The sequence below is a fragment of the Phocoena phocoena genome, chromosome 17, assembly GCF_963924675.1.
Source record: "Phocoena phocoena chromosome 17, mPhoPho1.1, whole genome shotgun sequence".
Lineage (NCBI taxonomy): Eukaryota > Metazoa > Chordata > Mammalia > Artiodactyla > Phocoenidae > Phocoena > Phocoena phocoena.
The window spans coordinates 43,240,381-43,257,383 of NC_089235.1; the positions used below are offsets into that span (position 1 = coordinate 43,240,381).

General features: G+C 37.6%; 1 protein-coding gene across 1 annotated transcript in view; it reads right to left on the reverse strand.

Annotated features, from left to right (window-relative positions):
- The window catches only part of NIPAL2 (NIPA like domain containing 2), a 72,549-nt gene that overhangs the window by 41,758 nt on the left and 13,788 nt on the right, over positions 1 to 17,003 (reverse strand). The window contains exons 2-3 of the mRNA XM_065895630.1: positions 11,013 to 11,081; positions 9,819 to 9,990 (exon numbers count right to left, since the gene is read on the reverse strand). Of these exons, the coding sequence (XP_065751702.1) occupies positions 9,819 to 9,990; positions 11,013 to 11,081 (241 nt within the window). The remainder of the gene's footprint in view (positions 1 to 9,818; positions 9,991 to 11,012; positions 11,082 to 17,003) is intronic.

The window sequence follows — 17,003 nt, forward strand, 5'->3', positions numbered from 1 at the left end:
ATGTTCATAGCAGCACTATTCACAATAGACAAGACGTGGAAGCAACCTAAATGTCCATCAACATGAATGGATAAAGAAGATGTGGTATATATATACAATGGAATATTACTCAGCCATAGAAAGAATGAAATAATGCCATTTGAAGCAACATGGATGGACCTAGAGATTATCAAATTAAGTGAAGTAAATCAGACACAGAAAGACAAATATTATCACTTATTTGTGGAATCTAAAAAAACGATACAAATGAACTTATTTATAAAACGGAAATGGATTCACAGACATAGAAAACAAACTTGTGGTTACCAAAAGGAATAGCAGGGGGCAGGGGGTAGGAGAGATAAATTAGGAGTTTGGGATTAACATGTACACACTACTATATATAAAACGGGTAAACAACAAGGACCTACTGTATAGCACAGGGAACTATACTCAGTATCTTGTAATAACCTATAATGGAAATGAGTCTGAAAAAAATACGTATATATTATATAGCTAAATCTCTTTGCTGTACACTTGAAATTAACACAACATTGTAAATTAACTATACCTCAATTTTAAAAAGGGAAAAAATTGCTATTGTCATTTATTGAAGATAATGAAATTGTAGGTAAAGTGCATAATTTCAAATGAGGAAACTGACCTGGATTATGAACAATAATCTTTTCTTTTTTCTTTAATAAATTTATTTACTTTTGGCTGCGTTGGGTCTTCCTTGCTTTCTCTAGTTGCAGCAAGCGGGGCCTACTCTTCGTTGTGGTGCGTGGGCTTCTCATTGTGGTGGCTTCTCTTTGTTGTAGAGCACGGGCTCTAGGTGTACGGGCTTCAGTAGTTGTGGCTCGCGGGCTCTAGAGCACAGGCTCAGTAGTTGTGGTGCATGGGCTCTACAGTGCAGGCTCAGTAATTGTGGCACATGGGCTTAGTTGCTCTGCAGCATGTGGGATCTTCCCGGACCAGGGCTCGAACCCATGTCCCCTGCACTGGCAGGCGGATTCTTAACCACTGTGCCACCAGGGAAACCCAATCTTTTCTTTTCTACATTTTTCTTGACGTACATTAGTGATTAAATTGAAAGGAGTCCAAAAAAGTAAAACTACTGTCACTGACAGGATTAACTCTGTATTATAAATGTAATAGTGCATTACATCATCATTTGCAATTTCTTTAGAAATACACTGTGGCGTTCTCAGAAAATAAGGATGGGTGGAAAAGATGTTTCAAATAAAGTTTTTTAGGTTTTAGGAATGCTTTCAGCTGAGAGTGCATGAGCAGACACAAAATGAGAACTTCAGAGATTTATTTCACACATCTTATTTAGGCTGGTTTTGAGACAAATGTGCTAAGGCAGACAACCCAGCAAGCCACTGAGAAAAGGGATATTTTCTGCATATTTCCAACATTAAAATAAACGTCCGTGTAAAGTGCCACTATCACAGGCAGCCCGTGAGGTTTAGAGCTCCAATGACTTCATCCAGGCTGGCACCAAGCACAGGGCGCTAAAGGACTGAGAGAATCCACAGCATCGAGGTTTGTGGAACACTACAGGTCACTCGCTCATTGGCCTGTTTATGTTTTCTTTCATTTGTTTCTAATAAAAATCTTGGAGACCAAAGTTTCTGCTTGAGATGACTTCTCTGGAATTCCAAAAGGCCTCACCAGGGCTTTCTGGCTGTGCTATGACCATCATTTAATGGAATACAGACACATTTCAGCTTACAGCTTTATAATGGCACACAGAGATACACGAAACAACGTATATTCCACATCATGAATTTCAATTTGAGCAAAAGCCAGCATGTTAGGGAAAATGAGAGATGGAAAAGACTTACCAGTCATCTGCCTCATTCTCTCAGTGCAGTCAGCTTTCCAGCCTTAATCCAAATTAGCCCAGTCACAGGGTGACTACTTCTCTTAGGAAATTATTCCAGGGCCAAGGAGATCTCACTGCTATTAATTTTATCATTCCATATAAAATTCCAAGTGTTTGATCTCATATAATTCATCTCAAATTTAACCTACTTATTACTCACTTCTATTCATCTGGGCAGTAATTAAGTAAAATAACAAGGTTGTAAGTTTCATACAGTACTTGGCAAGGTGGATGCTCATTCAATATTAGTTTCTTATCTTTAACTATTTCTAAACTGTTGCCTGAATTTAACTTGGAAAAAGGTGATATATTCTCTGAACTCTTTTCTAATTGCTTTAAATCAATATACTCAGAGGTATAGAACTGAAAAATGTCCATCACATTTGTTTTGTTTTTTTTTATAAATTTATTTATTTATTTTTGACTGTGTTGGATCTTCGTTGCTGCGTGTGGGCTTTCTCTAGTTGCAGTGAGCAGGGGCTGCCCTTCGTTGTGGTGCATGGGCTTCTCATTGCTGTGGCTTCTTTTGTTGTGGATCATGGGCTCTAGGCACGTGGGCTTCAGCAGTTGTGGCACGTGGGCTCAGTAGTTGTGGCTCAAGGGCTTAGCTGCTCTGCGGCATGTGGGATCTTCCCGGACCAGGGCTTGAACCCATGTGCCCTGCATTGGCAGGCAGATTCTTAACCACTGCGCCACCAGGGAAGTCCTCTATTATGTTTTATTTCTCCCACCCTCCCTGCCCCTGCAACAATCTCCCTTCATATCCCATTCCTTTGCCACCCCTAGCCAAGTCAGTTTTATGCTGAGAAAGGTCTACCACGAACCTCCTTTAATTTTTTGTGGCTTCAACTCTTTGGACTGTCGATAACTTTATTATTTTTAATCATCTCAATGCTGACGCATAGCACAGATCACAGTCATGGCGATGAACAGAAAAACGAAAACATTAAATGTAAAGTCATGTTTTGTAGATACACAAATAATATAACTCAACACCCCAAAGGACAAGCTTAATAAACCTTTAAATATTTACAGGAGTGAGTATTCACAAGTTGTTTGCAATGAAATGTTTAGCCATTGTGCTTCATTGGGAATTGAAATCTTTTAAACAACACCCTAGAACAGAACAGAACGCTTCTCGTCCAGCATCCTAGAACAGAGCATCGCAGAATGCCCAATCCTCATTTTATCATAATTCAAATTCGAACCAATTCTGTGAGGCTGTATTGTGTTGTGTGATTTCCTGCACCATGCTCTCCTGGAAAGAGCAGACAGCAGGCACACACAGTCACCAGTCTCCTGGGTCTCAGCTGAATGGCCAGAATGCATTAAATAGGTCATTGTGAACATGATGAGTGTTGCCAAAGGGGAAGTATAGGGTCAAGGCTGCTACATGCAGTCGAGCAGGTTGTGCACTGCACAAATACACTACACCTGAGGGGTCATCACCCACATGTCAGATCTTGGTGACTTGTATATTTCTCAGGACAATTTTCTGACAGATGGCACGAGAGTGTCCTTCTCTAATGAAATTATTGTATTACGATAATTTGCAAACAGAAAGACAGAAATAGAGTATCATGAGAAAGGATGCCTTTTTCTAATTCACAAAAAGGCACCAAATAGCTGAGCAGAGGGCCCATGTAGGGTGCTTAGGGAGCAGAGAATAAGCTTGTTTAATTTAGTGTAGAAGCCCAGAAAGGCCTCCTGGGGAAGTGGGACAGGAAAGATTAGCAGTAGATTAAAATTTTATTACAAACTCCTCAGAATATCCAACTTATTTCTTTTTATTGGATTTCTGGTATAATAACTAGTTTCTCAGAAAACACTTTCTCAAATTGCAGTTAGACCTGAAAGCCTCTCTGAAGTTAATTAGCAAGTGAACAAAAGTGCTTTGAAGCCAGAGCAAGAAGACAGAAAGTTGCACGCATGTCTCAGACTGCTATGTTTTTCCTTGGACAAATTTCTGTGTCTGTTTTTTAAATGTATTTGGTATTGGTAGGTTATTTGGAAATTTGAGTATTTTCCAACACGTTTTAGTGGGGAATATGTGGAGAAGTCAAAGAGTAAATGCTGCTTAATGGCTGAACAAATGAGCTGTGAAAAGCCCACATTTCTGCTCCCTGAGAATTAATTACTGCATGGATAAGAACAATAAAAAGCATTTCTTGAAGTGGTTCATCCATTTTAGATAATTTAACCACCAGTCACCTTCAGGGGCATGGAAGTAAACTCTGTTATAAAGAATAAAGTACTGGACATCCCTGATGGCGCAGTGGTTAAGAATCCGCCTGCCAATGCAGGGCACATGGGTTCGAGCCCTGGCCCAGGAAGATCCTACATGCTGCAGAGCAACTAAATCCATGCGCCACAACTACTGAGCCTGCGCTCTAGAGCCCATGAGGCACGACTACTGAAGGCCGCGTACCTAGAACCCGAGCTCCCCAAGAAGAGAAGCCACCACAATGAGAAGCCCGTGCACCGCAACAAAGGGTAGCCCCCGTTCGCCGCAACTAGAGAAAGCCTTCGCGCAGCAATGAAGACCCAACGCAGCCAAAAATAAATAAATAAATAAATTCAAAAAAAGAATAAAGTAATTTGTTTCTTTTTAATAATGATTATAAATCACAGTGACAATGGCTAGTTGTCACTGCACTATGTATCCTACACCGTTCTTAAGTGTTCGTGTTTACTCAATTCTTCCCCACAACAACTTCTGAGGTAAGAACTATTTGTATCCCCACTTTACAGATTAGGGAGCTGAGGCATATTCCCATTTAAATAACTTGCCCAAGGTCGCAGAGCTTTCCAGGGTCAGAGCTGAGATCTGAAGGCTGGCAGTGTGGTCCTAGAGCTTTGCGCTCTTCACCATTCTACTGCCCTGTAGAAGAGTATCCACCCGAGGCTTTAGACGAAATTGAAAAACCATCTCTTAAGCTTTCTTAATTAATGGAAAAACAAACACAAGTCAAAATCTAGAATTAATCATACTGCCAGCATATAACCAGCATTTTAGTCAGAATAAGCTTTTGCCCTATTATTCACTGAGGAAGCCCTTCAGTGAGAAAAAGAGGGTGAAAATATAAGGTGATACAAGGATACAAGGGCTCTGATCCTCTTTCTCCAAAAGCTGGACCCAGGCTTGGGAATTCAGATCCGCCTATACACCAGGATCACTCCCCATTATCCACCCCCCACTGCAGGCACCGGCCAGTTATCTACCCTGTTTGAGTCTCCAGGATGCTGTGACTGCTTGTGAGCATTGCTTGAAGAACTCTAAAGGGTTTTCTGCAAAACTGCTGTCCCTTGAGATACTTCTTATAAAGGCACCTTGTGGACAATAGGTTTGGGAAAGCTGGCTTACTGCATCTGCCTCGGAAAGACTGACAGCATGCCTGGGCCCATCCCAGGGCCTCAAGAACTCCTCCACTAACAAAACCTGTGTCACATTTTAAATCCAATATTGCGGAAACCTGTTTGCTTACAGAATTCTTTGTTTCTTAGAACACCTATGAAACCATCAGTAAAACTAGTGCTCGAGAAATGCTGTCTCCAGGTAAGCATGTCAGTGTAGAGCAGCAGGCCACACAGATAGAGGGAAAGAAAGAATAGAAAGGAAGATGGTTCAAGGCAGGAATGTGGGTAGAGTGAGAACTGAAATATCCATGGTGCTTACTGTAGTGCTAGTCCTAAAAAAAAAAAAAGACACACAAAAAAAATCTGTTCCACTGAAGTGTACAAAGGGAGGAGGAATTTTGATTATGTAAGACAAAACAGTGGGACTGACAATATTAGCAGCCTGGATGTAGTGAGATAGTGACTCACACAATTTATCCTTACTTCTGGAGATGAGAAAAGGAACACAGTGTGTTGGTATGAACCAGGCTGCCCAAGGAGAATGAGGAAAATGGAAGAAAGTTCCTTAATTCAGACTTAAGAGCTAAAACTTTTAAAAAACTGTTCTGGACTTCAGTTTTCTTCCTTTCTTATTTTTTTTCCTTTTCAAAATTTGAAAGCCAGAAAAGAATATGCAATCCCTCATGCAACAATGCAACAGACATTATCTTTAAAAAAAAAAAAAAATTCAAAGAAAGCTTTGATTTCTTTCTTGAAGCTCCCAAGAAATAATAGGGAAAATAAAATTTCTAGCTCAGTAAAGTGTAGACACTCTTCTGCCTCATCTGTAGACATAGCCATAAGATAACGTATTTATTAAAAAATACTGTCCCTTTTGCTTCAAGTTTTCTAGAGTTTCTAGAATCTTTATAAAGAATTATAAAAGTGGTAGGGGGTTGTTCTGGGGAAAATTCTCAATCACCAGCATCCCTCACCCTCCCACAGCATTGCACAGTGACCTAAATTCAGTGCAAGAGTGCTGTGAGAATATTATGTATGAGCATATATTACTGTTTGCAAAGATTGTAAAGCAGGAAACAATTTATGTTTGAGGCTATAAGTTTACTTCTTGGAATCATTTTAAATGGGCAGAGAGGGAGGTTGCTAAAAATGTTCTAAAGTTGAAACATTAATCCAGGCTAGGAGCAGACAAAGAAAAATGATCTGTAGCATTGAGAAAAGCCCATCTCCAAGTTTGAAGGTGGGTGGACTGCCCCCTCCCCTCAGGGAGTTTGGGGAGGACAGGTCACTGTCCAAGGGGAAGGTGGTTAAACTTAAAACTTCCCGTTATTAATGAGAGTTTCGAGCAAGACGTGCCAAAATGAGCAGCGTCACAGGCGTCTTCATTGAATGTCTATGAGGAGTATCAAGGCTGGCCCATCATCTCCGGCAATTTCCGAATTCTCACTTCAGGTCCCAAGAGGTCTGGCTAATATTTCATTTCTGTGAGATCGCTGATCTTTATAATAAATCTAGCACATCCCCCTTTCTTTGTGTTAGTTGGAATGGCTCTTTTCTTCTCATTCCCAGAAAAAAGTTTTCCCAGGGCTGGGGGACTAGAGATAAATGGAGAATTTCAGTACAATGTGGCTCACACACTCAACCCTCCCCGCCGAGGCATCTGTTTGATCTGCACGGACACTTTTGTCTTTGGGCATTGCATAGAAACTGAGCATGAAGCAGAATAAGAAACGAAACTAAAGATCACCTCTAAACAGATACTCACTGTGAAAAATAATACAACATTTTCAGAACAACTGGGGCCTGTAGAGGTCCCAAGGTGACAATGTAACAATACCTTTTATCTATTATTTCTCAAATTTTGAGAAGAAAAATACATCCAGAATGTCCATGTACGCGGTATGTGCAGTAGTAAATAGAAGATAAGATATCCTCAAATTGCTGATTTTATCTGAATGTTAAAAATGTCAAATAAAAAAAAAAAAGAAAAAAAAAGTCAAATGATTACATAAATTGTGTGCCTATTCAGAGTAGGGTGATTTTAACTGAACAATTTCTTGAAAGCCAAAAAAGTGTTCTTTGCTAACTATTCTACTATTGTACATCATGAAAGTATTTTAAATAAGATATTTTAAATTATTAAGAAGGGGAAACTACTTTCAAAATGAAATAAAATTCTCTTTGAGTATACATTATTTCAGTTTAAACTATGCTTTTTTTTTTAAGATTATCATATAATTTTTAGGAGAAATATTACAATTGGGATATGTGGGTGCACATTATGCTTGATCTAGTTGCTACCAGACAATAGCCATCAACTTGTTTCTATTTCAATGAAGATGCCAAATTCACAGAAACATGCTGTTTCCATAGCAGCAGATAAAGGGTGAAACTCAAAAGATTTTATTGATTTTAACATGGCTTAGAGACTGTTCTCTTTTTTAGCAGTAATTTTTGCTTTTTTTTTTCAGTCTTTACCAACATCTCATATTTTCTTTTCTAAATGTATTTAGTAAGTCATACAAATTTTGAAAGTAGGATAATTGTGACATTACTGTAAAAATACACATTCTTTCTTTTTTTAAATTTATTTGTTTTTTTTCTTTTTTTTAATTTTTGGCTTTGTTGGGTCTTTGTTTCTGTGCGCGAACTTTCTCCAGTTGTGGCAAGCGGAGGCTACTCTTCTTTGTGGTGCGCGGGCTTCTCTTGTGGCGGAGCACAGGCTCCAGGCACACGGGCTTCAGTAGTTGTGGCACACGGGCTCAAGTAGTTGTGGCTCGTGGGCTCTAGAGAGCAGGCTTAGTAGTTGTGGTGCACAGGCTTAGTTGCTCCATGGCATGTGGGATCTTCCCAGACCAGGGATCGAACCCGTGTCCCCTGCATTGGCAGGCGGATCCTTAACCACTGCGTCACCAGGGAAGCCCTAAAATTACACATTCTTATAGTAACATAGAATAACCAATATTGAATTCTTTTTTTTTTTAACATCTTTATTGGAGTATAATTGCTTTACATTGTTGTGTTAGTTTCTGCTGTATAACAAAGTGAATCAGTTATACATATACATATATCCCCATATCTCTTCCCTCTTGCGTCTCTCTCCCTCCCACCCTCCCTATCCCACCCCTCTAGGTGGTCACAAAGCACCGAGCTGATCTCCCTGTGCTATGCAGCAGCTTCCCACTAGCTACCTATTTTACATTTGGTAGTGTATATGTGTCCATGCCACTCTATCACTTCGTCCAAGCTTACCCTTGCCCCTCTCCATGCCCTTAAGTCTATTCTCTAAGTCTGCGTCTTTATTCCTGTCCTGCCCCTAGGTTTTTCAGAACCTTTTTTTTTTTTTTTTTAGATTCCATATATATGTGCTAGCATACGGTATTTTCTTTTCTCTTTCTGACTTCCTTCACTCTGTATGACAGATTCTAGGTCCATCCACCTCACTACAAATCTCAATTTTGTTTCTTTTTATGGCTGAGTAATATTCCATTGTATATATGTGCCACATCTTCTTTATCCATTCATCTGTCGATGGACACTTAGGTTGCTTCCATGTCCTGGCTATTGTAAATAGTGCTACAATGAACATTTTGGTACATGACTCTTTTTGAATTATGGTTTTCTCAGGGTATATGCCCAGTAGTGGGATTGCTGGGCCATATGGTAGTTCTATTTTTAGTTTTTTAAGGAACCTCCATAGTGTTCTCCATAGTGGCTGTATCAATTTCCATTCCCACCAACAGTGCAAGAGGGTTCCTTTTTCTCCACACCCTCTCCAGCACTTTATTGTTAGTGGATTTTTTGATGATGGCCATTCTGACCGGTGTGAGATGATATCTCATTGTAGTTTTGATTTGTATTTCTCTGATGATTAGTGATGCTGAGCATCCTTTCACGTGTTTGTTGGCAATCTGTATATCTTCTTTGGAGAAATGTCTGTTTAGGTCTTCTGCCCATTTTTGGATTGGGTTGTTTGTTTTTTTGGTATTGAGCTGCATGAGCTGCTTGTATACTTTGGAGATTTTTCCTTTGTCAGTTGCTTCATTTGCAAATATTTTCTCCCATTATGAGGATTGTCTTTTCGTCTTGTTTATGGTTCCTTTGCTGTGTAAAAGCTTTTCAGTTTCATTAGGTCCCATTTGTTTGTTTTTATTTCTAATTCTTAATGTAAAAGAGATGCTAACCTATGGATCAGGCGTCAAGGACTCTAACTACGTGTAATGTCAGTTTAGCATATGAATAAAACATAACATTTTATTACAAATGCTTTAAGATAATTCATTAATGATTAAAAAGCATGGTATAACATTTTCTGCTACTGTTAATTTCATTTATTAAGACTCAGACACTGGGAATCAGGCTTTGAAACATAGATGTTACAGCTACAAAATGCAAGTTTCTTTGTGGTTAATGTGGCACCATGACAGTGAATAACTGAAATTGGTAGTATAATTGTTCCAAGTCAACATGCTAAGAAAACAGGAAACGACTTTTTTCTTTTGTGCATGTGTTGTTTAAGCTGTATTTTTTTTTGCCAACTATTTTGATCTCTTAAAATTTCTATTGGTCAAAACACAGAAAAATGGCTCACCTGTAACAGACACACAGCCTAATGGAGCAATGAGAGTAATGGGGGCAAATCCATAGGCTGCAAAGTTTCCTGTCTCTCCCACAGCCATCAGTATGACGCCGCTCCACCACAGCACGCTCTTGAAGTACGGCCTCGGGTGTTCTTGGTGCACCAGCTGAAGATGCGAATATTTCTGGAAGTACATCACGATGTAGATAAGAAAATATCTCCACCCAACCAAAACTTGGCCTTGAAATTTTTGGTCCTATAAAATTGCTTCATGGTTTTTAAATGTATTTGCAGATTATTACAGAGCAATTATTATGGTTTTCTGTTTGTTCCAAACATATTAACAGGAGTGAATCACACTGATATAGCATTGTATAGTTTAAAGGGCCTTCTCACATATTGCTTAACTCTCGTAACAGCTCTGTGAAGTAAATATCATTGTTACTATCTAAAGACGGAGTGTGTGTTAAGGAGTTAAGTGACTTTTTAGTTCACCACACCAAAATACTTCTTTTAGATTGTCAAAAAAATTCAAATGCTGAAATAAAGATAATAAGTTACTAAAGAAACACCTTTGGAAAAGGGATTCAAATCTATGAGTCGAAGTTGCTACCACAATAAACATAACAGGGCAGAAAGCTCTGGTAGCAGAGGGATGGGGGAACTCATTTATATCTGGTCTGAGTATTTCTTTGTATTGGAAATGTATGAATTCCTGAAAAACTGGCCATTAAATAAAGCTCTATTTCCCTATTGATTTTATGATAACTGAACTTACTTCCTTAAGAAGTATGTACAATTCTAGATTATTTTAAAATCTTTTCTTTAAAATTTTTTTAAAATTTCAGAAGTTATTTAGAAAATAATAAAAGTACTATAAGAAAATGTAGAATATTAAAATAAATCTTGGCTTATGCCAAGATATGAACATCTTTTTAAGTGTGATACAAATTCACAGGCGCCTGGTCTGGGGTACACAATACTATTAAGAGGCTCACAAAACATTTAACTTCTCTTAAAATCAGAAGAAAAAAGATGGACACAATCTAGCCTGGATTATATTTGTCTTTATATCAATGAGGTCATAAGATATACTTTCTTTAATGGAGGAGGAAGTCCAAGAAGGCAAAAGTGCCTGAGGCTCACTGAAGTCATAATGTGTCCCTGGATCAAACTACAGAGTTAGGAAAATAAGCTTCTTCTTACCTGAATATTTAGGGAAACGCTGATTACCAAGTTTCCTAAAATGGCCAGCAAAACTCCAAAAAGGTGAATCTATAAAAGAAAATGTTTTCTTTAAATGGTACTTTAAATAGCACTTGTAAGATATTTACCAAAAAAACTATGAAAATTTAAGTTGATACATTCATTCATTTGTTCATTCATTCAGCAAATATTTACTTAGCACCCGTTTGCCAGGGTCACCTGGAATATGAATAATGGTTTTATTAGGATTAATTTTTCACTTTAGTCAAATATTATTTTTTATAACTAGTTCAGTCCTTTACTGAATTCTCTAGATATGTGCTTCATTCACTAAAATAAACAGTCATCAGGTTCTGACTTTTTCCCACTAAGATGCTTCTATTTATCCTGTCTGCCAATTTCCTCAGCAACCTCTCTGATTGGGGTGTTCATTGCCTCAAGTATGGACTATATAATTATTTCTGTTCTCCCTCTTTTCTTTCTCTTAAGATATTCTGGAAGACTGTGGTATGAAAGAGAGATCATTGGCTTTGGGGTTAAAGGATGAACCTGAGATTCAGATCTGCTATTTTCTAATGGGCGACACTGAGTAAGTTATTTCAGCTCCTCCCTCGGCCTCAGTAAACAGGGGATGTTGGATAAGATGTTTCCCAAAATCCCTTTATCTCTAAACTGCTATGAACCTCACTGGAGACAGACTAAATTTTCCCGCCACTCTGCTGGTCAAGAACCCACAATGTCTCTCTACAGACAACTATATTAAATACAAAACTACTGTACCAGCTCCCCATAATCGGTCCTTAACCTGACCCATCCAATTGTCCACAGCACACTTTAAGGTGCTCCCTCTACCTTGGGTACCTGGTTCCTGACTTCTCCAGTCAGATGTCATACTTTTTCTCATGTCATTCCTCTCACCCAGACAGAGTATCTTCTTCCCTCAGCCCATTTCAATCAGATCTCACCCACCTGGCCATCGGAGCTCTACCTCCTTACGACCTTCTCAGACACCACAGCCCATCTTTACTTTCTCAGACTCTAAATGGTGAACATCCCTTATTTCTTCTTTTATATTGTCAGGTGTATCATTAGGCTCTATAAATAGACGGCAAATTCTCTGAGGGAAGGGAATCATGTCTAAGACTTCCATTGGGTCTTCTACATCATCTACTATAAAATGTAGAGACTTAAAAAAAAATGAGGGGCTTAAAAAAATACTTGTTTGAGAAAGTATAGAGTGGTTTAAAACAAGAACTACAGAGGTTAAAAAATTAGTTCTGACACATTGCCCAAGATCTTTACTATAGATAGCATATGTATTATTTGATGACTTCAAGAGATGCATATTCTGCTCCTATCTAGGTACAAAGATGTAATATCTTCTAGCAGTAAAAATTAGCAATGAGAGAAGGGCTCTTCCCCTTCTTCTTCTACAGTACATAACTTCTAGCTAGCTTCAAATTCCAAGGAGTTATTTGAATTTCAAATGAACATTACAACCACAAGGAACCCTTTTCAGAATGCAAAATGCCTTTGAAGTTTTAGAACTTCATTATATGTGCTGAAGTGAAATTCAGTATTTCTAAAAAATGAAGCAGAAAAGTTGAAAACCCATTTAATAGTTGACATATAATATCCATGGCCTTTAATCAGTTAAGAATTTTCTTTTCCTAATAAAAGCAGTTGGCACTAATTTTGATCACTATTCCTCATGGGGAACAATTGTATCATAATATAATGTGCTATTTCCATGCTTTCGATTTACAATTGACTGACTGCATTTGGCAGTAATCAGGAAAATAAAAATCCAGAAGAAGTTTGGGATTCAATGGATAATTATGAAAATCTTCTATAATTATAAAAGTAAATTGTTGAATAGAAATAAGTTACTTCAAAATTCTTTAAATGATTCACTGAGTAGTTTAAACACCACCAGGCCAAGTGTTTAGAAATTGGTTAGCAGGATTTCGCAATGATTTCTTGGATATGACATGGAAAGCACAGGCAACAGAAGAAAAAATAGATAAGCTGGACTTTATCAAGATTAAAATCTCTTGTGCTCCAAAGGACACTATTAGCAGAGTGAAAGGCAACCCACACAATGGGAGAAAATATTTGCAAATCATATATCTGATAAAGATTGATATATAGAATATATAAAGAATCCCTACAACTCAACAACAAAAAAATAAACAATGCAACTGAAAAATGGCCAAAGAACTCAAATAGACTTTTCTTCAAAGAAGATATATAAATGGCCAATAGGCACATGAAAAGATGCTCAATAGCACTAATCATTAGGTAAATGCAAATCAAAACCACAATAAGCTACCACTTCAAACCCAGTAGGAGAGCTACAATTTAAAAAAAAAACAACAGAAAATAACAAGTGTTGGTAAGGATGTGGAGAAATTGAAACCCCAGTTCTTTGTTGGTGGGGATGTAAAATGGTACAGCTGCTGATCTCATAACATATACAAAAATTAACGCAAAATTAACCAAAAGACCTAAATGTAGGAGCCAAAACTATAAAGTTCTCAGAAGAAAACAAAAGGGTAAATCTTTGTGACCTTGGATTTGGCCATGGATTCCCATAGATAAGACATCAAAAGCATAAGCAACAAAGAAAAAATAATTGGACCTCATCAATATTAAAAAACTTTCTGTTTCAAAGGACACTATCAAGGAAAGTGAAAAGATAATCCACAAAATGGGAGAAAATATTTGGAAATCATATATCTGGCAAGGGACTTATACCTAGACTATATAAAGAACACTTACAACGCAATAATAAAAAGACAAATGACCCAATTAAAAATGGGCAAAGGATCTGAATAGACCTTTCTCCAAAGAAGACAAATGGCTAACAAGTACATTGAAAAGATGTTCAACATCACTAGTCATCAGGGATTGCAAATCAAAACCACAGTGATATACCACTTCATACCAAATAATATAGCTATAATCAAAAAGTCAGATAATAAGTGTTAGTAAGGATGTAGATAAATCAGAACCCTCTAACACTGCTCATGGAAATATATAATGGTGCAACCACTTTGGAAAACAGTCTGGAAGTTCTTCAAAAAGTTAAGCATGGAATTTCCATTTGACTCAGCAATTCCATGACGATGTATATATCCAAGAGAAATGAAAACATATATCCACACAAAAGCTTGTACACAAATTTACATACCAATATTGTTCATATGACAGCTAAAGGCTGGAGGTAATGATCATACAACTCAGTGAACTGTACAATTTAAATGAGTGGATTATATGATATGTGAATTACATTTCAATAAGTTGTTATACAAAAATAATTTTAAAAACACAGAGCATTTACATCTTTTTTTTTGCCCAAAGAAATAAAATGTTACAAATGTAACTAGCTCTATTTCAGTCTCTTCTTCCTCCCAGAGATAAGTGATTTTTTTTTCTGAAGTTGATACAAATATATTTCTTTCTTTCCTCGATTTATTTTTATTATTTATTTTGTTTACTCAGCTTTTCTTTTTTTCATCTTCTTCATTTGGACTCTTAACTCATTGGTTTTTTCTGTTTCTTTCTATCATGCAGATAGGACTTTACATTTCCCCCTAAGTACACCCTCTGTTTTAGCTGCCCGCATAGTTTTGGCATGTACAGTTTTCATTGGTATTTAGTTCTAACTATTTTCTGATTATCTCATCATTTTTATCTGAGCCTTATATTATTCAGAGATGTGTTTTTTAATATTTCTAAATGAATGGGGTGTCGACTATCACTTCATTACTAATTTCTAATTTTACTGAGTCGTGGGCAGAAAATACACTGTGGGTATATTTACATTTGCTTTTGACCTATTATACAGTGTAAATTGGAATTTGTTTTGTGACCTGCTGGTGTAGGGTCAAGTTTATAAGTGTTCCATGTATGTTGGAAAATAAAGTATTTAAAAGTTGAGTTAATACATTTTATATATCCTTCCTATCTATCTATCTATCCATTCATCTATCTATCTCCATTAGGTCATTGTTCAAATCTTTGATATTCTTACTAAATTTTGTATTGCTTTGTCTATCAATTGCCTAGGGAGGTATGTTAAAAATCTACTCAAACATGTATTTATATATTTTAAGACTATAGTCCTAGGTGTATATAGGATCAGGATTGTTTTATCTTCCCAGCTAATTGTTCTTTTTTTTTAATTTTATTTTTATTTATTTATTTACTTATGTTTATTTTTTATTTATTTATTTTTTTGCTTATTAGTCATCCATTTTATACACACATGTCAATCCCAATCTCCCAATTCATCACACCACCACCCCCCCCCCAGTAATTGTTCCTTTTATCATTAGGTTTTTTCTTTAAAATCTATTTTAGCTGATATTACTGTAGCTGCTTTCTTTTGATATTTGCTACTTTCCACATCACTTTAACATTTCTGCATCATATTTTAGTCAAGTCTCTTATATATAGAAAATAACTAGATTTTCTGTCAGATGGGGAGGTTAGTCCATTTTGTTTATTGTGATTATAAATATATTTTCCTTTATTTCTATATTTTTTGTGTTTGTAGTTATCTTGCTTTTTCTTTGCTTTCTAATTTCTCTTTTCCTGAATCCTGTTGAAACGATTGAGTTTTCTTTATTCTTTTCTTTCCCCTACTCTTCTGGCTAGGAAGTTACACATCTTATTTATAGTCTTTCAGTAATTATTGTTAAATGTTTTTAATTTTGAAATAATTATGGACTCACAGTAGGTTGCAAAGAAATGTCCAGGTAGGTCCATGAACTCTTCCCCCAGTCCTCCCCTTGATGTTAACATCTTACACAACTACAACCCAACATCTATGGTTCTCTCTATTCTCTCCACGTGGAACTCCTCTTACAAGTATGTTGGACTTTTAAATTCTTGTTTCCTAAAATAGCTCTCATATTTTCCAACTCTATCTCTTTGTACTGAGTTATGGATAATTTCCTCAGATCTATCTTCAAGTTTAGCTTTTCTGGCCTCCTTTTGAATTGAGTCTTTATACATGCCTATCAGTACATATATTAAACTGTACTATAATTATGTTTTACAAGTGCATTTCCCCTCTAGACTATAAACTCCTTGAGGGCAGAGCTATGACTTATCAACTCATCTTTGTAACCCAAATGACTAGTAGAGGTCTTTGGCACAGAGAAGTTGTTTATTAAATGCTATTTGAACTGAAATAGTCTCAGATTGATTATACACTGTCTAGAAATAGTAAATTTTGACCTTTGGCCCTAGGAAGATGTCAAACAGTATTTTATAACCAACTGGGGTTTGAATACAGCAAATACTCAGTTTCGTGAGAGAAGAAGCTTGTCCCAGAATTCAGATTTCAACAATTAAGTGTCCACTAGTGTGCAATAGAAAGCTGCCTGCTGGGGCTTCCCTGGTGGCGCAGTTGTTAAGATTCCACCTGCCAATGCAAGGGACACGGGTTCGAGCCCTGGTCTGGGAAGATCCCACATGCCGCAAAGCAACTAGGCCTGTGTGCCACAACTACTCAGCCTGTGCTCTAGAGCCCGTGAGCCACAACTACTGAGCCCGCCTGCTACAACTACTGAAGCCTGTGAGCCCAGAGCCCATGCTCCACAACAAGAGAAGCCACTGCAATGAGAAGTCCATGCACCTCAATGAAGAGTAGACCCCGCTTGCCGCAACTAGAGAAAGCCCGCACGCAGCAACGAAGACCCAACACAGCCAAAAATAAATAAATAAAAGAAAGCTGCCTGTTGACTTTTGTTTTTTTTGATGCGTCGGGTCTTCGTTGCTGCGTGTGGGCTTTCTCTAGTTGCGGCGAGCCGGGGCTACTCTTCATTGCAGTGGCTTCTCTTGTTGCAGAGCATGGGCTCTAGGCGTGTGGGCTTCAGTAGTTGCAGCACGCGGGCTCAGTAGTTGTGGCTCGCGGGCTCTAGAGCGCAGGCTCAGTAGTTGTGGCGCAGCCTTAGATGCTCTGCGGCATGTGGGATCTTC